Raw genomic sequence first — 21065 nt, 5'->3', positions numbered from 1 at the left:
CACTAGAATACTGTATCATGGGATATTTTTCTCTTTCTTCATTCTCATTACCGTTCGATACCTGCAATAGCCACGCTTTCTTCATGGCATCACGACACAAGATATATTTGACGTAGACGATTACAGACCAGTCTTAATCTAAGCGTCTTGAAGCAAAAAAAGGGCATGTGTTTGGACGTATTCATGCCCCTGCATATGTGAACAATAAGACTAACCGAGTCAACTTCGGTACTGGGGTGGAGGAGAAGAAAGGTTTCTTTCGGGCATGTCTATACGCGAAGCAATAATTTCTAGTATTCTGTCCACTTCTGAGTCTGGTATCTGTCCAGGCGGCTCCAGCCTTGATGGCCTCGGAGAATAGTACTCCTCCCCCGCAGAAAGTGCAGGAGAAGAAACACTGACCGGTGGAGTTGGCAAAGGACGCTGCCGACCACGGGCACTAGAAGACAGAGAACCACCCGTATTATTACTGGCTTCGCTGTATGGGCCTGAAGAACTTGTGACAGATCCAGGACCACGTGCATGTGCCCTTTCACGCAGTGTACCATTGACACCAATACTTCTGCCGATTGGTATCAATGGGAATTTTTCCGGACGAATATTGGCGGTGGCGCTTGAAATAGTGTATGGCGTAGCGAGTGCGGGGAACTGCGGAGCATGAGCCCTAGGAAGAATTTCGTTTGCTAGTAAGTTGGAATCTCGTCTCAAAATTGCTGTTTTAAGGCGTCGTGAACGTCGCCAGAAGAGGAAACCGACGACTAAGGCAAGCAAGACGACCACTCCTACGATGGCGCCAACTATCTCGCCTGTATTTGAGTGCTTCGATGACGATGACCTTATCGAGGAAGCCGCTTCAGTTCCGTATCTTAAACTTTCTGATCGGTGGACTTACAGTGTGGTCGGCTGGGGCTGGTAGAGTTTCACGGAGTTTATTGCAAACTTGTTGCCATCTTCACTTGTATCGGCAATATTTAAAACATAATTTTGTGTTGGATCTAGGCCCCCTTCATAGAACAAGGTAGTATCCGGAATGAACCAGAAGCTGCTTGCGTTGAGTACGGATTGGGTACCATTTAGAGACTGATAAATTCACAAGTAAGCTCCCTGGCTTTAGAATGAGACGTGCAATGCGCACCACTGTGTATTGCCAATTACCCCAATTTACAATACCTTGTAGGACCACTGCAGATGACCCTCCGAATGTGGTAGACACACTTGAACCCGTGGTTTCCGTAAAATGGAAGAAGCTTCCAGGGACATGTGTATCTGTGCTAACAGACCAGTTCCCGGTATAGTCGAGGAACGTGGTGTTCGTATTACTATATGATGCCATTTGGGGGACTGCTTGTCTGATAGAAAGTTCAGGCGCTCCCGAAACGGATTGCGTTGGCTATTGACGTACTCAATATAAATTACAGCATTTTCAAATGCAAGTTGCTCTCCTGAAGTTGGGTGGGCAGTCAGAGTGAACGTGTGCGTTCCTTCCGACAGCGTTTGCGAAGAGTACAGGACATCACTGGAAGAGCTGAGGGATGGGGAGAAAATTCCGTCTACCGTGACATCGAATGTGCAATTTGCTGCTCCATGGAGTTCTATCCCTGTGCCTTTATCGGCCGTAACCAATTCAGGATCGCAAAGGGGGAATTCATACAATGGTTCAACGTACCATAAAATGTCAAGGTAACATTAGCACCTGGCAGCGAGGTGATATGTGCTGAAATGCCAACTCCTGGATTCGCGAATGCCGTATTATATCCAGTCTCCGAGTACCAGATTTGCCAGCCATTTCCCGTTCCAAAACCATCATCTGTAAATCAAGTCAAGTCAACTTGAATCGATATTGAAATGAAACGCGATGAAACAACCCACAGTAAGGATAATACGTAAATACTGGGCTCGTATCATTCAGAGTTATATTCCATGAGGTTGCCATTGAAAGTCGCGTAATACAGTGACCACTGGCCAGCACTTAGAGGCTACCGCGTTTTTCGATGTGGCACTTTTTGCTCGATAGGCGTTGGGAATTGATTTGAGCCAACATATACAAGCGCCTGTAGTGCTATTTTTGATGCCGGTGTGACATATTATCGAATATGGCCCATCAGTGCCTTCATCATGTTGCGTATCATCGAATTGACAGCTTGTTTGGGCTATGTCAGCGCTGTCGCTGATCATCACGAATTGACAGGGTTGGTAAGCCAGAAATCCATGGGAGTGATTGCGCCACAGCCCCGGGACCCACGATACTTCTTACTGTGGGTGCCAGGGTCTGGCCAGGGAGACAGGAATTCCGTCAAGGGACATAGACAGTGTTCGCTGCATGAGAGACTATGAGACAATTTTAGCGTACAATGTCACGGCAAGTTGTCGTCAGAATAACCTATCTCAAAAATACAGCAAGTGGTGCCTTCTACGATCATGCACTCGTCAAGGGTCGTGATTTATTGAATAATGGAAGCGGCTATAAAAATCCATCAGGTGATGCACTGGTAGCACTGCGTTTTGCCCATGAGGAGATGAGGCGGATCATCAACTGCCTTCAATCATATCTGTCTAAACCCCGCGCAACGTCATGGATGTCGTAGGAGGGTGCCATCGATCCCATGTCATGCCGCCGCAGGCACTTAGGGTCGAAACCTGGTCTATACGACCACGCATGCACGGACGAGTCGAGTGGCGGATGTTCAAAACTCAAAGTTGTGTACGTATGCTAATCTCGAAGAGTACGTACGTTCAAGGCCCGTGGCGACCCTGCCCTTGCTGTCAAAATAACCATCAACGGTGACTCATTCGTCCGTGATATGGGTGAAGCTTAACGTCCTTCCAATGATTACCGGCGACTAGCTCCGGCCTGGCCATGGGTCTGCGGCCACAGTCAGGATGATCATTCGGATGGACAGGAATGGTACCATACAGAAGACGCCTGATGCACATCCGGTATTATGTCTAGAAATGAACAAAAAGGGGGAATAAAAAACCTCATTAATATATTTTAACGTGACAGTCTAGAAGGGAAACATACTAGGTGCACTTGAAGCCCGCAGTCAACGTCTGCTAGTGCACTGGTCAAGGCAGGCATAGAGGTACTGATAGACTGCCAGCACTGAGTCTATAGTAGAACCTCAAGTTGTGAGCTCGACATTTAGTAACCGTACCGGTGTTGAACGTTGAGCGCTCAGCATTGAGCCCAGTAGCCTTAGGCCTGAGAAAGGAGGATGAAGGAGGCGTGAAATAATCACCGGAACTTCGGGATTCGCTTTATACAGTACTGGCCGCCATCACTAAGGTCCTAAGGCTTGAAAAAGAGCGAATTGAGCAGAGTCTGCAGACTGTCCGAGCGAGCCAACTTTCATCTCTACTCCCTCAGAGCCTCCAAAACTATGTATCACTGTAGTAGCTTGGGCGAGCCCACACGTAAGTACATGGTAGAACAAAGTACACCGCCGAAAACCTAAATTACTAGCCCTGAGATATATTTATTTCTGTGACATTGAAGGGGAGCACGGAAAAAAAACTTTTGACGAGGATTTGATCTTTGCGCATATGAGCTTTACAGCATAATTCATCGACTTATGTACCAACTTGAAGTCCATTCAATTCCGCCTGGTTGTCAGGTGTTGTAAATGGTTTTCGCACATCGTATCTCTGTACGTAGACTCTTACTGGACTCGGCAGTGTTGAAGCGCTTGACCAAACAATGACCAAACAAACAATTCAGCTCGACCACGTCGTGCATTTCGCGATCGCCGACCTGCAGCTCGTCCTTTGATCGCTGTCAGCAATGGCTTACGTCTCGAAAAAGGAGGACGAGAGTGGCCTTAGTTCTTACTATAATAACAAGACAACAATTATTCAAGAAGCCCGTGTTTTCAACGACTCTCCAATTAGCCCCAGGAAATGCAGGGCTCTCCTCACTCGTATTGTCTATCTGCTTTACATCGGGGAGACCTTCAGCGCGCAGGAGGCAACAACATTGTTCTTTGGAACAACAAAGCTCTTCCAACATAAGGATGTGTGTTCCTATTCTCTTCTCATTGCCATGCAATGACCAGCTCATGTCTTGTGAAGAGCGCCTTGAGGCAGATGGTGTATCTGGCCATCAAGGAACTTGCAACCACCGCTGAAGATGTCATCATGGTCACAAGCAGTATTATGAAGGACATGCAACCGAACTCCGAGGTTATTTACCGGCCAAATGCAATTCGTGCACTTTGCCGAATCATTGACGTGCGTCTGCCCAAATTATGGAGTCCCATACACTCACCGCTGTATAGCCTTCCATGGCTCAAGGTGTAGAGCGTTTCTTCAAAGCCGCAATTGTAGACCGAACACCCTCTATCTCATCTGCGGCACTCGTGTCCTCGTATCACTTATTCCCTCTTGCAAAAGACGTTGTCAAGCGTTGGGTGAACGAAGCTCAGGAAGCGGTCAGCGCGAAGTCTTCATCATCCTTCTTCCCCGGATCATCGAGTGGTGGTTATCTCAATTTTGGCTCATCCGGAAATTCGAACAGCGGTTACCAGCCTATTCCTTCAACGAGCTACATCACTCAATATCACGCACTTGGTCTTCTGTACTTGATCCGCCAGCAGGATCGGATGGCTGTGACTAAAATGATACAGCAGCTTGGTGGGGGCAAGTCTGGTGCAGGCACAACGCTTAAAAATTCTATGGCTCTTTGCATGCTTATTCGGTATGCTGCAAAAGTGATGGAGGAAGATCCAAAGTACGTCTTTGGACGTGTTATGAAACCAACTCCTTATTTTGGTTTTAGTATTCAAAGGCAGATCCTCGATCTTTTGGAAGGGTGGCTACGTCACAAGAGTGATATGGTCAATTTTGAGGCAGCACGTGCTATTTGCGAGATGAAGAATGTCAATGCTTCGCAACTCACCAAACCAATAGCAGGTTTGTAACTATTGAACTTTGATTATTTTTGTCTGACTTGTTTACAGTGCTCCAGCTATTCCTCTCTTCTCCCAAACCTGTTTTGAAATTCTCTGCAACCCGGACACTGGCTACTCTCGCTCTGACCCATCCTGCTGCTGTGGCGTCATGTAACGTCGATCTTGAGAATCTTATCACTGACCAGAATAGGGGTGTGGCAACATACGCCATTACTACCCTGCTCAAGGTAGAGATGAACTTGAATTAATTCTACACTCACTAATTGTTCCATAGACAGGGAACGAGGCGTCCGTTGACCGTCTCATGAAGCAGATCACTGGTTTCATGTCAGAGATCAGCGATGAATTCAAAGTCATCATTGTCGATGCCATTCGCTCGCTATGCATCAAATTCCCGACGAAGCACGTTTCCATGCTCGCTTTCCTTTCGGGGGTCCTCCGTGATGAGGGCGGATATGACTTCAAACGCGCCGTCGTCGAGGCTATGTTCGACATGATCAAGTTTATCTCAGACTGCAAAGAGCAAGCACTCTCGCATCTGTGTGAGTTCATCGAAGACTGCGAATTCACGAAGTTGTCCGTGCGGATATTACACCTCCTTGGCCTCGAAGGTCCCAAAGCTCCACAACCGACCAAGTACATTCGGTTCATCTACAACCGTGTCGTACTTGAAAATGCCACTGTACGAGCAGCAGCCGTTACAAGTTTGGCCAAGTTCGGCGTGAATGCGGTGGACGATGGTTTACGAAGAAGTATTGGCATTCTGTTAAACAGGTTAGTCGCTTTTCCCCGTGTAGAAAAAGCGACTAACAAAAGTTCTCAGGTGTTTGGATGACGTCGACGATGAGGTTCGTGATCGCGCCGCGATGTACCTGAGAGTCATGAAGAAGACGTCCCTTGCGGACATCTATGTGAAAGAAGGTACGTTGACTTTTCGACGATTTATACGGTGTTTCATGATTTGTACAGAATCTGTATTCTCACTTGCCGCGCTCGAATCCAAACTCGTTGCGTATGTTAATGATGTTGATGCCAGTGCACAGCCATTCGACGCCTCGTCGATACCAAAGATCAGTCGGGCTCAACTTGCTGCCGAGTCGACTCGTCAGTATTCTCATTTTCTCCTATTCTAAACTCTGACGCGTTTTCAGGTCCAAGCACACTGGACACTATCGCTGCGCCCGCGACGAGAGCTTCAGCATCTCCGCCACCTCCGACTGCTGCAGAAACGCAATCTGCATATGTGCAGCAACTCGCGGATATACCACACTTTGCAGAGTATGGAACCGTCCTCAACAGCAGCGTAAAGCCTGCACAGCTTACGGAATCCGAGACCGAGTATCAAGTTACGTGTGTCAAGCATATATTCAAAGAGCATATCGTATTCCAGGTCAGTAAACTGCACTGCACCTCATGGCGTTGCGTCTGATTCGGTTCCTAGTTCAATGTATCAAATACCCTCCCGGATACTGTACTGGAACAGGTGGTTGTGGTAATGCAACCACAGGCCGATTCTGGCTTGACAGAAGATGTTGTCTTCCAAATCGACTCTCTGAGTTGTGCCAATTCACCTGGAATCGTCTATGTTTCTTTCAAGCGTGACAACCCCCAGGAGTATACCACCACCTCCTTCCAATGTATCCTGAAATTCATTTCCAAGGAACTGGATCCGTCGACCGGTCGGCCGGAAGAAGAGGGTTACGAGGACGAATACCAATTGGAGGAGGTCGAGCTTTCAGCCGGTGGGGATTATATCATTCCCAGTTACGCATCCTTTTCCTCCGAGTGGGATCGTCTACGGTCTGGTGCGACTGCTACGGAAACATTCTCACTTGGTGCCATGGAAAGTATCAAAGGTTCGTTTCACTTTTTCTGTACCTGTCTGCAATTTTTCCACGGCTGATGCAACTCACACCTCATCCACATTTACAGCTGCCTGCGACTCTATCATTGAGCTGCTCAATATGGAGCCTTTAGGTGGCACGGAGGCGCCCAGTTCGACATCTGTACACACGCTACAACTTTCTGGTCTGGTAACTGGGGGAGGAGGCAAGGTGCTTGTCAGGTGCAGAATGACGTTTTCGCGAGGCCAGGGTGTTACGCTTGAACTTGGGGTGCGTGCAGAGCAGGAGAATGCGTGTGCCTTGGTTGTATCTGTCATCGGAGGTTAGAGTTAGATTCGACACGTGGAGCTTGTATCACATGGTGTCCCACTAGCCAGAGAGCAATACATACGACTATGCTATGTTCACACGGTGACTGGGAGACTAGACATTGTGAATGGCTATAAGGAGCAGTTCCAGATTCCGGCAAATGCGGCAAATATTACAAAGTCTCAAGACAACGAAATGGCATGAGTTTTTTAAATTTTGAACGTTTACATGGTTCAAATTGCTCAGGGAAGTGTTCGTACGATTTCGTGGTTGTCGTACCACGTTCCAGTGCTTTTAAGTCACACATAATTTTCTGTCATATAGTTGTGAGCCCATTCGGTTTTATCTACTTTGATCTGACTGTTCCGAAGCGTCATCCAGACTCACAATATGCATGCCCCCCTCCCACCGCCGTCGCTGCCCACGCCCAAGGCTATCCGTGTCAATACTAAAGGAGCAGTGATACTAGCCGAGGAGTCACCCGAGGTATGCGCATGGTCTATCCAAGCTATGCATCACCTTGACCGCTCATTGTAACATAGACTCGGGACAGCCGAGGAATATACCTCCCAAACTACATCGAACCAGTCTCACATATCGCAATAGACGTAAGCGCTAGTCCATATATCGTCCTGGTTCTGGTTACTGATATCAGGTCATATCGCAGATTGGCGGATCACTAGCGAAAGTCGTTTACTTTACACGTTCTCCTTCATCCCCATCTGTGATAGCCACGCAGGGCAGTAATTCCTTCTCAGGGTCCAGTGCTGGCTCCCCATCCACATCCCCATCAAACGTTACTATTCCCTGCAGCTCTTCGCAAACAAGGAATGGCACTCTTACACCCCTCGCCCTCGAATCCCACTATAACGGAAATGGACACAGCAATGACTACGGCCACTATCCCTCAGATTCCCTCGACACAGACCTCTTACACTCCACTATCCTTAAACGCACGACGGAAGTACGTCACATCCCTGGGGGCTCCATTAATTTTGAGCGGTTCGAAACGTCTAATATCTCCGCGCTCGTCGCCTTCATATCGGAGCTCATAACTCGGTCTGCTGCCGCGAATGGCGTCTCTATTGAGGAGATGCGCCGTAGCGTTAAGATCTCAGCCACCGGTGGTGGCGCACACAGGTTTGGAAAGCTGTTCGAGGGCGAACTGGTGGTGGATGTGCAGAGAGAGGACGAGATGGAATGTTTGATCGAGGGGATGAAATTTATGGTGACGATCCCAGAGGAGGTGTATTACTTCTCGGATGAACTCATCCAGGAAGTGACCCATCACATATCGAAGGACGTGGAGAATGAAAACGTATCGGATGGTCCTTCGTCCAGCGGGAATGTGACGCCCAGCACGAGCGCGGAGCCCGTTCTAGAGCGGCCTTCACCAGACCCGCCGCGGTATGCCGTGACGTTCGAAACGAGCGAACCTTCTGCGCATCTTCCTTGTTTGCTTGTCAATATCGGATCTGGTGTATCTATAATCAAGGTGGATGCTGATGGATCTTTTGAACGTGTGAGCGGAACGAGCCTTGGCGGGGGGACGTTATGGGGACTTCTTAGCTTGTTGACGCCGGCGCGGACATTTGATGGCAAGTGGCAGACATTGTGGCTTGATCAGTGACTTATTCTTGGCGCAGAGATGCTTGCATTGTCCGAAAAGGGGGATAATGCCAGTGTGGATATGCTCGTTGGTGATATCTATGGTTCGGACTACAGCAAGCTTGGACTCAAATCGACGATGATAGCCAGTTCGTTTGGGAAGGTTTTCAGGAGCCGAGGTGAGGCGAAGGCAGAAGAGGAACGCGGGACGTTCCGAGCCGAGGACATTAGCAGAAGTTTGCTTTACGCTGTGTCGAATAATATCGGGCAGATTGCGTGAGTTGGCTGGATATGGCACTGGAATGTGCTTCATTGAGGATAGGCTGACAGCAGGATCAGGTACATGAACGCAGAAAAGTATGGTCTAGATAGGATCTACTTTGGTGGCTTCTTCATACGTGGTGGGTGGAGTTCCTTATATCTTAGTCATTGTGCGATGTTGATACCGTTTCAGGACATGCAGCGACGGTGGCTACATTATCATATGCTATACGGTTCTGGAGCAAGGGAACGAAGCGAGCGCTGTTTTTCCGACATGAAGGATTCCTGTGAGTTTATTGATGGTTATTGAGTATGAGGAGATTAAATGAAAGTTAACTTGCAGAGGGTCAATCGGAGCATGGATTAAGAACATCGACGTGGAAGAGACGCCAGTGCTGCCGTCATAGCTTGTGTCTGTTTCTCATGTGCACTATTTATACCGTTTCATTCCATTTTCGAGCTTTTGCATATACGAGGCTTATCATGTACGAGGATAATCAATCTATGAGAAATTAGTTGGCGTAAACCCAGGCGGCCGGATTTGCCAGTGTGGCACTGCACAATACTACAAGGCAGTACTACTGAGTCACTGCGTACGTTTCCGATTCCGATTCAGTCTAGTGACCAAGTTGGGTCAAATTCCGCTTGATTAATAAACGTTGAAAGCTTAGCGCTTATACTAGATATGAAACGACTGCGAGTCCAAGTATTATACCAGAAAACATCCAGGAAGTGTATAGCCACGTGGATACCCTGTGAATCCTACTCCTCTAACCGAGTTTCAGCTTCACCAACGCCTCGACTCAGCACCCTGTACTAGTAGCTAGGATAATCATTTATTAGTAGCAAGAGGCGATGATTTATATATTATCGTTGCTGTCCTGTAATATGCCCCTCAGTGACGACAAGTAGCACCCGTGGGAATATTGATCATTATAGCAGAGTAAAAAAAGGTTGCGGATATGGAATATCAGCAGTCCATATACAAGCCTTTGTCATGTCTCTCCCTTGAAAGCTGTCCCCCATCAAGCCTCCATGGAATTAACCATGGACAACGTTCTCTTCCCTAATCATCCTTCACAATCCAATAACAACACCATATCTGCTTCTTCATCTGTCCTTGGCGACGTCGACCCCGACGACCATAGCAGACTTTCAACACCTATAGCTAATATTCACGACGATGAAAAGCCAACAAAAAAACCTCACGATCCCGAAACAACTGACAAGGGCCCCTCTGCAAAGAAGCCTCGTCATCGTCACAGTCCACACCAGCTCGCAGCACTCAACGAGCTCTATGAGAAAAACGAGCATCCCAGCCTAGACGACAGGACAGACCTAGCTGAGAAGCTTGGAATGTAAGTTCCCCTTTTGGGCACCCCTCATAATTTTATTGATTCGGTCGACGGGCGTCTCTTGCATTTATGTGCATTCAACATCCCTCTCTCCCATCCTTTTGACTTTCAGGGAAACGAAGACTGTGAATGCGTGGTTTCAAAATAAGAGAGCTTCCACCAAGAAGCGCAATAAACCAGTAACCTCTGCTTCCACTGACGCACCGCCCCCCAAAACTCCATCATCTACGCTTCCATCAATAGCAAACCTTTTAAACTCCTCATCACCTCCACCCACTGCTTCCTCACGTAACATTTCATCCCGTTCCCATCCCTCTTCATCATCACGCAAGAAACAGAAAGATATCCTCCACCTTCATGACGACCATATCAATGATGCACATTACACTCATGACAAGCCTTTCGCCCCCGAGTTCTTGCCTCATGATCGGTTTGTGCCTGAGAACCAGGCTGTCGATAGCGATCGGCACCATGCCGTCTATGCCGAAAGGGGCCACTTTGTACCCGACGCGGATAGCCGCTTTGTCTCCGAGAATGACGGTGCCAGTGATGGCGTTACGTCTCGAAAGGGCAGAGGCGAGCCAATTCGCAACAGAACATCCCCCGAGCAAGGTGAAGAGCTTCGTCGCGCTTATGCGAAAAATGCACATCCATCCAAGGATGAAAGAGAAGAACTCGCTGACCGAATTGGCATGTCAGTGGTGTTTTTATCAAAATCATTGTATCATCCCACTGATCTTGCGTCGATAGGCGCCGTCAAAGCGTGACAAATTGGTTCCAGAACCAGCGCACTCTGGCTAAGAAGCATAAGGAAGATCCCCATCCCCTCACATCTTCGTCATCTGCAACTGCAGATGGCTCATCTCACCCATCTTCTGTCAATGATGATGATCATGGGCCTTCATTGACCCATCTGAACTTCCCTCCAAGGGCATCTCATCCATCCCTCGTCCCGGACCGTCATCTGCCTCTTCCTTCTCTTCCCTTCCTTAAGTTGTCTCCACCTGAACTTGATGATGTGAAGGTTCCGCGCAGCCGAATGTCTTTGCCGCCATCCTCGAATCCTCGTCTCACTTCACCCCGCATGCGAAGAAGCGTCACCCCATATTCTAGGGACCGCGAAGAGATGCCTCGGACTCATGAGGGCATCAAAGGAGAGGACACACAATCCCGTCCTCGCCGGTCTCGTCCTGAGCCATATCAGCTGGAAGCGCTCAAGAAGCTGTTGCATCGCACGTCGACGCCAAGTATCGAGCAAAGGAACGCCCTTGCAATGGAAGTCGGAATGTACGTCAAATTCATCCCGGCATATCGTTTACTTACCTCCCCGTCAGGGATATTGGCAAAGTCACAAATTGGTTTCGCAACATTCGCCAAACAGCCCGCAAGCGGGCTAAACGAGCTGGTGTTCCTCTTCCTCGCGCCCCAAGGGGCCGTGGATATCAGTATAATTTTTCCCGTGAAACTTCATCAGGCTCGTCTTCCCAAGACGAAGACGAAGACGATGCAATGGATCTGGATGACGAGGACACCATGGAATTTGATGTCGACGAACGCAGCGAAGAGGATTTACAGGAGGCAGTGACCCCTGGCATGTCGCCTTCTCCTCCTCCGCAAAAACGCATACGGGCACATGTTCCACTTCCGATGCCTCGTGATGGGGGCAGCATTGGCGTCGAAAGTATAGGCGTGGGACTGATTGAACCCGCTGCCTTTCAAGAGCTTGAGATGGCCGTGGGAATATCTGCGGGACCTAGCGAGTACGTCAGCGCGGATGCGGGTATGCATGCCACAACGTTTTCTGGTGTGAAGATCGAGGATGCATTGCTATTATTGAGCTTTCATCAGCATGTTGTGCATTAGGGTATGTGTTCTATTTGGTGTCCCGGGGGCAGGTACTCACGTGTTGTTTCATGTAGATAACTTCAGAGCTATTTATATCAGCAAACAATGATGTGTTTCAAAGCCTGCCCACCAAGTGTATCGACTATCATTACCATTCGCGTGTTTTTTGTGACCTTTATCATTCCACCATTTGCATACCGCATGGATGCGTTCATATTCATTATTGTTGCTTAATTGCCTATATTTCTTTGGTTTCTTGCCCCACCGCGTACAATACATGAGCTCGATCTTATCTCTCTGTACTGGCACGATTTGTATGCTTTCCTGGTATTTAAACAAATGTGTCGCGGTGCATAACTATCTAGTTAGTATTTGTATGTTTTCTGTCGTAGATAATTATTCCGTGTTATGACGACTGTATGTACGTAGAGCTACAGCGAAATGTGACTGATTTACACTGAATTGCGTCTCGCGCTTCTTCCTTTCCTACTGACCCTGTTGTTATTTGCGCCGTAACCATCGAGGTTTGGAACGGGCAGCTTTCCCTCCTCTTCCCACTTGTCAAGAATCTCGACCGCAGCGAGATACCCCTTCTTCTGGATCTCATCGAACTTGCTGAACTGGAGTGTGCCATACTGCACGCGCGTGAGTGTCATGCATGGAGACAGGAGAGTATGCGTACCTCCTGAACTGGCATCTGCATATACAGGCAGTTCCGTGTGACTTTGGCTGCCTCCAGAGTGTGCACGCTCGATACGCTTCGAACACGTAAGAACAACAGAAACTGATCCTGCGGTGACGAAAACTTACTAAGCTAGTCGACTTTGGATCTCGGTAATCGCAGGCACAGTTCGAGCACTCGAGAAGGGGTTCCATCGGTTGAAAAAGAGCCACCACCCAGAAACAGAGTCACCAAAGTTTCGAGGCGAATTGTCGTCGATCTGGGTAATGGAGGGTAAGGACATGCAGATAGAGGTGACAATTTTCAAGAAAAACCTACAGAACCAACATCAGCAGCAAGCACAACACTCGCGCCCATCGAGAACATTGTTGACACCTGATGCTATACTTTAGGCACCATCCAGGGCCATCAGTCATTAGCTACTCACGGGTAGGTTGTCAACTGCGGAAGACAATCTCATAAGCAATAAGTACAGGATTGAACGAAGGGACGCACTATATCCACCATCAACAAGCATGCTGCCGTTATCACATAATGGAGGCAGCAGTCCAACCAGAGTCATGGAAGCACCTGTAACACTCGTGAGTTCGTCTCGACGAAATCAATTGGACGACCTCACGGATAAACCTCCAGGCATAACCACTTTCATGGATCTCCATGCGGGATGTGTTGATGTTCGTGGTATTACAGAAGTACGGTAGCCACATATCTTCTATGTGAAGATCGTAGAAGGCCTGACAAATGTGTTAAGATTGTGGGTCCATGCTAACTTCTCGAAGGCTTACTTTGTATATAGTTCTGTTAAACTCATGTCCCTAAGGCGAGACGTGAATGTGTGCGATATGAAGCGTGATCAGATGACTTACTGTGGTATAAGCGACGAGAGGGTATGTGACATCTGAAAGCATCCTCCAAATATTCCCCATTCTTCCGCTGAACTGCTTAGCACGATTGGTGCTCATTATAATATCGCACTCGCGTGCATAAAGACCACCTATTAGTGCACCGATACTAGTGCCTGCGATGTAGTCGATGGGAATACCGCGTTCCTCGAGTGCACGTAGAACACCCTGTTATCTTATCAACGGATGATGACAACTCCACGGAGATATCACTGACGAGATGCGAGATGCCACGAGCCCCACCACCACCGAGGACAACCCCGACAGATTTTGCGCAGAGTCTCCTGGCTAGACGAGAGAAGTCATTGATCATGGGATGTGGCTGCGGTCTTGCGTGCCTAAATCTCCCCCTGTACTTCTGGATGCCATTCTGCACTCTATCCTTGAGGTTCTTGAATGCAATGACAACATCGGGATCTTGTATCTGAGTGGTCTTCACGATCGGAACTGCAAGACCCTATCGTCCATGTGTAAATCACTAATCCAAGAGTGAAAGTCTGGTACACACCGGAAGTTCGACGTGAATATGTTGGTGCACCCAAGGACGATTCTGTATCTTTATTAGATTAGTCGTGCATGAGGAAGCTTTCATGACACACTTTCAGCCATTCGCGCGTCGACCCAGGGACTACAGAACGTTCGGGATGGAGAAGCACAAGCTCTTTGCGTGCTGTGGTCTTCATTGAAAGTAGCAACCTTTCGTATTCTCCAATGCTCGGATCATCACCCATCCCAACCACCATCACAAAGTCGGCCTGACAAGAAGGGTTACAGCGTTCTGAAACCTTGTGAGATATAGATGACCTACCTGTCGGATACAAGTCTGCGTCCAGGGGCTGTTGACAGGGGAATCAGCGACATAAAGCACTGTTCTATATCTTTGCTCCTGGTCTGCAAGCCAAGCTGCAGCTTTGAGTGTGCCCATACGAGAGAATGCATGACGGCCAAGATGACTTGACACAGAGGCTTGGTTCATATACGATGTCTTGGCGCCCATCTCTTCCAATGCAGTCTTCAGTTTCCGAGCAAAGGTGTCTATAGGGACATTTCGCGATACTGGAAGAATGGCCACAGTCTTCAAGTTAGTGTTGTTCCGTCCCAGTTCGAACGCAGCGTTGCGTGTCTGAACATCGCTCGACGCATCCATCTCGTCACGTACGCGGGAGGCAATCGTCCGTAACAGCCTAGGCATGGTTAAAGACGAGCCTTATATCAAATATAGTACTTACTGTGCAGTCGTCTGTGGATTTCTGAGCATAGTATGAGCCGACGGCCCAAGAGCATGGCGGATGAGGACTTACCTTGAGGAAATGGCGTTAAACAGCGTTTGGGGCATTCGAATCAGCTCAGAGTCGCGGATTGCATGCATTGTCGTTCTGCGTGTTGAACTAGTGATGACGTCTAATTCCCCAACAGTGTCGCCTTGTCCGTATTCGCCAGTGATGATGACTTTACCACCTTCTCCTTCGGTAATTGCTCGTAGTCGTCCATTGATGACAATATAGAAACTATCACTAATATCTTCAGGACGCCAAAGAACTTGACCAGCATTGACGTGCATCCAGTCAAGAGAAGCGTCGATTTGCAGGACTACCGCATCATTAGTATGTCACAAGGGATGTTTAGAGGCAGTGCTAACCTAGAGGTGACAATAATGAAATGAGACGTTTCGCCAATGTAAGTTGCACGATAGGTCGTTTCTCCACCAGACGTTCAAGAGAGTGAGCAGGTAGAAATCCCACGTATGTGTCAGTCTTCGCTTGAATGTCAACATATGAAGGTGTTCCGCAGAGAGACGCTTCAAATAACATCAGGACATGCGACAAGCCGTCTGATATAAGCATACCGAGATAGCCCGCAATTCCTCCTGATTTCACGGTAAACAACAGCTTGCGACTGTGGGCCTTCTCAGGCTCTTGCTTGTGGTCGGATGTGTAAAGAGGGTTGTTGTCTGAGGTTGTCGACCTCGTCCCATAGGGCGCATTATTTGACCGGGACTCGTCAGCACGTAGGAGGATATCCAAGAAACCTTCAACAACATAGTAAAGACCTGGTTTGTGTGCAGTCAATTATCGTCTATACTTGATTGACGGGACTTTTACCAGTATTCCGTTCTCCGGCCTTCACAAGGATTGAGCCAGCAGAGAAGAAAAGTATCTCGACTTCGTTGTCCAGACCGCTCATGTAACCAGTCGTGCTAGTAGTTGATGTTCCCGTTATACTCGAGGCGCCATCATCCGTAGTTTCTAAGAGCGACAGGGAGCCAAAGGGAGACGGGAACACGCCGTTCGCAGGGCGCATATGATCAAAAGGCGGGAAAGCTGGCGAATCTTCGATGGACTCGTTCCCGCTCATGGGTGGCTGGAGTAGACCAATGGACTTCGCGATACATGACATGACTTCTTCACGCAGATCAAACTCTTCATTATTCAGACGGGTCTGTAACGGGTCGCTTTTCTGCAACCGAGGGGTTTCCAAGATGCTAAACGAACGCGCAAGTTTATACCCGTCACTGCTTTGCCCAGTTGAGGTATGCAAGTCGCCAGCCTGTACCTGATTGCGAGGCGTACGAATTGGGACCCCACGCATAACAAGCGGACTATCTGTCAGGCTTTCTGGCGGTAAAACTAAGGGCGTAAAACCACCGTTAGTAGAAGCCAGACCCAGTGATGGACCGAGGTACTCGCTTTCAGGGTCAGGCCCCTGAATTGCGACGTCGTCAAAACGTTGACGTAGATATTGTAGGCCACCGCCCTCATAGAATGATGCCGGAAGAGGGTGACATGCAATCTCGTTGATGGCCTTCTCAGTTCGAAGGACCTCTGTCGTTAACCCCAAATATCTGTGTGCCGCATTGAATGTAACACGCGAAAAGCGCGTCAGAATTACTGGAGATATAATGAGCAAAGTGAGAACTCCATCTCACAGAAATTGTACCTTGTACGATATGACTGGTGGCTTTGGGAAACTTCTTTGCAACTCTGCGAAATGCTTCTGCAGGGATGAAGGCCAATGTGCTGTCTTCCTTTGCCCTGGCCACGATACCATGGTGGAGCTGAGTTGTAGGATTAGAAGCTGATCGAGAGCGGGAAGCGCGCCGTAGCGGCGACCTAAACCTGTCTCCAATGTGATACGGGGACGTCGGGCGAACGGGGGAAGTCGCGTCTGCGGGGTGAGCGGTGGAACCAGACGACGAGATAGATGCAGCACGAGAAGGCCGGGAAGTCGCAGATGCGTAGTCCAGGCTAAAGCGAGACACGTCGGAATCCGCGCGACGAGTACGTGATTGAGGTCGTCCTCCCTCTCCATTTGTAGAATTTTCTCCAAGAGCATCGGGATGACCATCTTCTTGCCAGCTTATCTTTATGTGCTCAGTGAACAAGCTGAGAATGCTGAATAAACTAGACAAGGTTCCACCGCTCCCAACTTCATTGATAAGCTGGTATCCGTTCATATCCTCCTCGTCCCATGACCCATTTTGACAATTATTCTGGCCTGTTTGAGCGTATACCTGGACCATGCCATCGACAACGCAATAGAAGCTCCTGTCTTCGTCCAGAGAGATACTATCCCCGGCAATTAAGCGTCTCGTGGCAAGATGCCTTGCCAATTCATGGAATACCTGTTAAATCATGATGGATTGATCAATGCAGACGATGCGGAGTACTCACTGGCTTCTCGAGAAATCCAAAGACCCGGACAGCCTGCAGGAAATCGTCCAAGTAGTTGTGAAAAGCTGGGGGAGGCTCTGTTGTATTCACATCTGGGTGAAGTGCATTCACGTCGGGCTTCACCAATGGTGGCTCCTTCAGTGAGGAGTACGTGTTAAGGTATCGAAGGCGTATCCAATAATTCAGAGCAACCGCCGAAGCCAGAAACATGATGGCAAATGACCAAAAATTCAGCTAGTTGAGTGTAAGTAATTCATATTTCAAGCAGCAATCTTGGAAACACTGACTGTTAAGGTCATGGAATAGGACAGAGCAAAGTAGATGAGACGGGGGATGGTGATAGTGGAAAAAGCTATCAAAGCTTTTGCCCATGATAGGAACCATACTACCGAAATACCGTACCATGAGCTTCACCTGACGCACGTGAACAGAAGAACATTGGCCTACATATTACCCAGAAAAAGGCAGAGAGGAGGGAGAGGAGAGGATGTATTCCATCGTGTTCTGGTGAATTGGAGGTATGCTCCATGATGGACGATGTCCGTACTATGTTGACGCCAGCTCTTTGAAGAGGCGTCTGCGATTCAGCTTGTTAGTCAACGCGTTCAGGGATCAGATGAGCAGGAACGTTTGATCATACGACGTAACCCTTTAGGTAGGTTGAATTCGACTAAAACGTCAAGTCCAGGAGACTTACGGGCCGAAGAATTTAGTGGCCCTGGGTGGCTGTGCCATTGTACCGTTCTCCACAACATGGCAGCCGCGTCTGCATCGACGTCTGACGCGCAGGCCTCGTATGGGACCGAGCGAGACAACGAGCCCAGGTTGGACGTAGAGTTGCTCAAGGACACGGCAAGAAAGGCCTTGATCGACACTTTAAACGCGGTGCGCCCTGTGCTACCCGTACATCTGTTTCAAGTGAACTGAAGGTTCATTCTGTACAGGTAAATGGCGCGAAGACACTAGTGCTTGACCCTACTCTTGCGGGGCCTTTGGGACTAGTCACAGAAGTTGCACTTCTGAAGGTAGTTATTTGCACTGTTACGATGTTGATTGTGTATTTCACTTCATTATTAGCATCACGGCGTGGACAAGATGTTCTGGCTTGAGCCAGGCCCATTGACCCCGACGACAACAAATGTCGTGTACCTCTGTCGCCCGCTAATCAAGTACGTCAAGATTATTGCAGGTCTGAATTTCCCTGTTGTGTACGGTCGTGCGATAGACTCAGTGCATGCAGATCAGGTCAAAGCCCATATTCGAGAGTCGCAAAAGCACAGATATACACTCTTCCTCGTACCTCGCATCTCTACTCTAGTATCAAGGATACTTGAGGAAGAGGGCGTTCTTGGCGATATTACCATATCTTCCTACAACTTGCAGTTCATTCCAATTGCGGACGATGTCATCTCGCTCGAGAACGATAACGCGTTCAAGGAGTTATGGGTGGTATGTACATCATCCACATATTAACAGTATAGTGTAGCTCAGTCCATTCAGGATGGCGACGAAACCGTGATCTATAACTCTGCGTTAGCACTCAACTCGTTGCAGAAGGTGTACGGTCGCTTCCCTCGCATATTAGGAAAGGGAGACTATGCCTCGGTATGCTCTTCCATATTCCTGCATAGCTCCAGATAGAACCATTCTGCACAGCGGCTGGCAACCCTTCTTACTAAATCGCTACCTGATCAACCTTCTCCCTTATCAGACTCCTCGATACCTCCTGCGCCGTTTGACTCGCTCATTATCATCGACCGCACCGTTGATATGATCACACCGCTTCTGACCCAGCTCACATATGAGGGCCTCATCGATGAGTTTATTGGTCTCAAGAACTGTAAGCAGCTATCTACAAGATGCGAGAACGTGATCAGTATTGACATATTTGTAGCTCATGTTGAACTACCAGCTAGCCTCCTCACCCTCCCCGCTGTACCTAACCCCTCAAATCCCAACGCCACCCCATCAGGATCTGCATCTGTCACTCCACTTATCAATGAAAAAACCAAGAAACACCACCTCTCGACTTCCACTGATCCGCTATTGGCTGAGCTGCGTGACTTAAACTTTTCATCGGTGGGAAAAAGACTTAGCAAAGTGGCACACCGATTAGATGAAGACTACAAAGTGTGTGCTTCCACTCCTTGCCGTGATACGGTTGTTGACAGACAAAAGGCTCGATTACAGGCGAAGACCGTTGCGCAGCTTCGCGACTTTGTTGGAAAACTTGGTGGTCTTCAAGGCGAACACCAGGCGCTGAGACTTCGTGAGGGCAACTTTTTTCCTGTTTTGTGGGGGGTGTTCTCATTTCTCTGCGAAGATACTGGCCTATCGGAGATGCTCTCTCTGAAGACACGCACGGAATTATTTAATAAATCGCTTGAAGTACAGCAGAGTAAGCATATTTGCTCATGAAACCCCCCTTGAAACTTGATGTCCAAAAATAGATCTTCTGGCATCGTACGAGGTCTCAACTCAGATTAGTGCAATCGAAGATATGATTGCACAGGGTGCAAGTATGCAGACTATCGTGCGATTGTTATGCCTCGCCAGCGTTACTAATGGTGGAATCAAGGCCAAATCTTTGGACAGTGTCAAACGCGAGCTTCTCCAAGTAATCTCACTCGGTTTTTCCCGTGCTTATTGTGAAGCTCACGATCCATCTTACAGGCTTACGGGTATAATTACCTTCCTCTGCTTCTCTCGCTGGCCACACCCCCTTTGGCTGTTCTACTACCCAATCCCCTCCCAATTTCCGCTGCTCCTGTTGTCGCGGGAAACAAATACCCCTTCACAACCCTACGCAAATCACTCCGACTTCTTATTGATGATAACCCTGAAGCGCTGGAGGAAGTTGAAAATGACATCAGTTATACATACTCTGGATATGCACCTATTAGTATCCGGCTGGTACAATGTGTTGCCCAGAAGAGTGGAGTCATCAGTAATCCTGCAGAGAAGAGCAGTGCAGACGACGGAGATGCCAAGGGCAAAGGGTCTAGCGCCAGAAAACTCCACGCGCATCCGATCGTGGGCTGGAAAGGCTTTGAGGACGTGTTAGGTACGATCCCGGGAAAGACATTTGACATTGCGCAGAAGGTGCCTGTGTCTACCATCTCCGCAGCTTCTTCCGTTGCTTCCTTGAGTAAGTCTCCGGGTCGGTACCATTTACAGGCACTCCACTATGCTGACATGAATACCCAAATAGTGCGTCCACACGAGCAAATGACCACAAGTGCCGTATTTTTCCTGGGTGGATGTACGTATACTGAGATTGCCGCCCTTCGTTGGGTGAGCCGACAAAACAAAGGTACCATTTTATTGCACTCGAGCGTAGAGATGGTGTTGATTTTTTCGGCAGGTCGTAAATTCCTCATTGTGACTACGGGGATTGTGAGCGGGAATAGCTTAATCGATAGCATTGCAAGCACTGGGAAAAGCCTTTCTGCGACCAAGGACATGAACACCTATTAGTGTAAACATTGATCTAGGGCTAAGAAGGTCTACATGTCTTCCGCCGTCTAGCACGCATCTCGTACATATTGCTGATCGATACAGGAAGAATTGAGTCTAAAAAAGGGATGATTGGGGTTGCCTTAGGGAAGAAATAATGTCGAACTTGCTTAGAAACATGGATACGAGTTCTGGATATCTCGTATCCCAGACTTGGATCAACAG

The 21065-nt window shown here is 48.4% G+C and overlaps 6 protein-coding genes across 6 annotated transcripts; 4 read left to right on the top strand and 2 right to left on the bottom strand.

Moving 5' to 3' along the window:
• Positions 1-30: 30 nt before the first annotated feature.
• On the bottom strand, positions 31-2024 carry HD556DRAFT_454007 (uncharacterized protein). The gene is made up of 6 exons (XM_041310639.1): positions 1870-2024; positions 1667-1807; positions 1403-1604; positions 1136-1349; positions 893-1080; positions 31-835 (listed from the first exon to the last, which is right to left on the bottom strand). The coding sequence occupies exons 1-6, from the start codon at positions 1931-1933 to the stop codon at positions 220-222; spliced, it is 1425 nt and encodes a 474-aa protein (XP_041160213.1). The 5' UTR covers positions 1934-2024; the 3' UTR covers positions 31-219.
• A 1671-nt stretch (positions 2025-3695) lies between these two features.
• Positions 3696-7158, top strand: HD556DRAFT_1372390 (coatomer subunit gamma). The gene is made up of 11 exons (XM_041302986.1): positions 3696-4012; positions 4069-4227; positions 4275-4726; positions 4775-4908; positions 4956-5134; positions 5182-5681; positions 5731-5828; positions 5877-6011; positions 6059-6297; positions 6349-6763; positions 6840-7158. Exons 1-11 carry the CDS (start codon positions 3782-3784, stop codon positions 7076-7078), a joined length of 2781 nt encoding a protein of 926 aa, XP_041160212.1. The 5' UTR covers positions 3696-3781; the 3' UTR covers positions 7079-7158.
• Positions 7159-7168: 10 nt separating this feature from the next.
• HD556DRAFT_1372388 (fumble) lies at positions 7169-9455 on the top strand. Its single transcript, XM_041302985.1, has 8 exons — positions 7169-7386; positions 7432-7546; positions 7603-7668; positions 7728-8658; positions 8707-8944; positions 9008-9069; positions 9123-9216; positions 9273-9455. The coding sequence occupies exons 2-8, from the start codon at positions 7451-7453 to the stop codon at positions 9334-9336; spliced, it is 1551 nt and encodes a 516-aa protein (XP_041160211.1). The 5' UTR covers positions 7169-7386; positions 7432-7450; the 3' UTR covers positions 9337-9455.
• Positions 9456-9789: 334 nt separating this feature from the next.
• On the top strand, positions 9790-12211 carry HD556DRAFT_453812 (uncharacterized protein). The gene is made up of 5 exons (XM_041310638.1): positions 9790-10287; positions 10397-10978; positions 11035-11571; positions 11619-12148; positions 12204-12211. Exons 1-4 carry the CDS (start codon positions 9965-9967, stop codon positions 12145-12147), a joined length of 1971 nt encoding a protein of 656 aa, XP_041160210.1. The 5' UTR covers positions 9790-9964; the 3' UTR covers position 12148; positions 12204-12211.
• Positions 12212-12581: 370 nt separating this feature from the next.
• On the bottom strand, positions 12582-17913 carry HD556DRAFT_1237466 (uncharacterized protein; the record flags this gene model as incomplete). The annotated part of the gene is made up of 22 exons (XM_041297899.1): positions 12582-12764; positions 12812-12887; positions 12940-13070; positions 13130-13186; positions 13239-13252; positions 13307-13381; positions 13431-13545; positions 13597-13626; positions 13678-13881; positions 13931-14170; positions 14222-14263; positions 14313-14468; positions 14522-14897; positions 14943-14963; positions 15015-15303; positions 15353-15511; positions 15560-15763; positions 15816-16601; positions 16651-17335; positions 17385-17618; positions 17672-17769; positions 17832-17913. The coding sequence occupies 22 exons, from the start codon at positions 17911-17913 to the stop codon at positions 12582-12584; spliced, it is 4257 nt and encodes a 1418-aa protein (XP_041160209.1).
• A 224-nt stretch (positions 17914-18137) lies between these two features.
• HD556DRAFT_1443283 (Sec1-like protein) lies at positions 18138-20861 on the top strand (the record flags this gene model as incomplete). The annotated part of the gene is made up of 12 exons (XM_041306581.1): positions 18138-18269; positions 18329-18409; positions 18462-18833; positions 18885-18989; positions 19041-19224; positions 19279-19514; positions 19563-19653; positions 19708-19782; positions 19835-20001; positions 20058-20532; positions 20596-20697; positions 20749-20861. 12 exons carry the CDS (start codon positions 18138-18140, stop codon positions 20859-20861), a joined length of 2133 nt encoding a protein of 710 aa, XP_041160208.1.
• Positions 20862-21065: the final 204 nt, after the last annotated feature.

The sequence above is a fragment of the Suillus plorans genome (assembly GCF_016647745.1).
Source record: "Suillus plorans strain S12 chromosome Unknown HD556scaffold_28, whole genome shotgun sequence".
Taxonomy (NCBI): Eukaryota; Fungi; Basidiomycota; class Agaricomycetes; order Boletales; family Suillaceae; genus Suillus; species Suillus plorans.
Note: the sequence above shows the minus strand (reverse complement) of the source record. Positions and strands in the feature narration are given on the sequence as shown.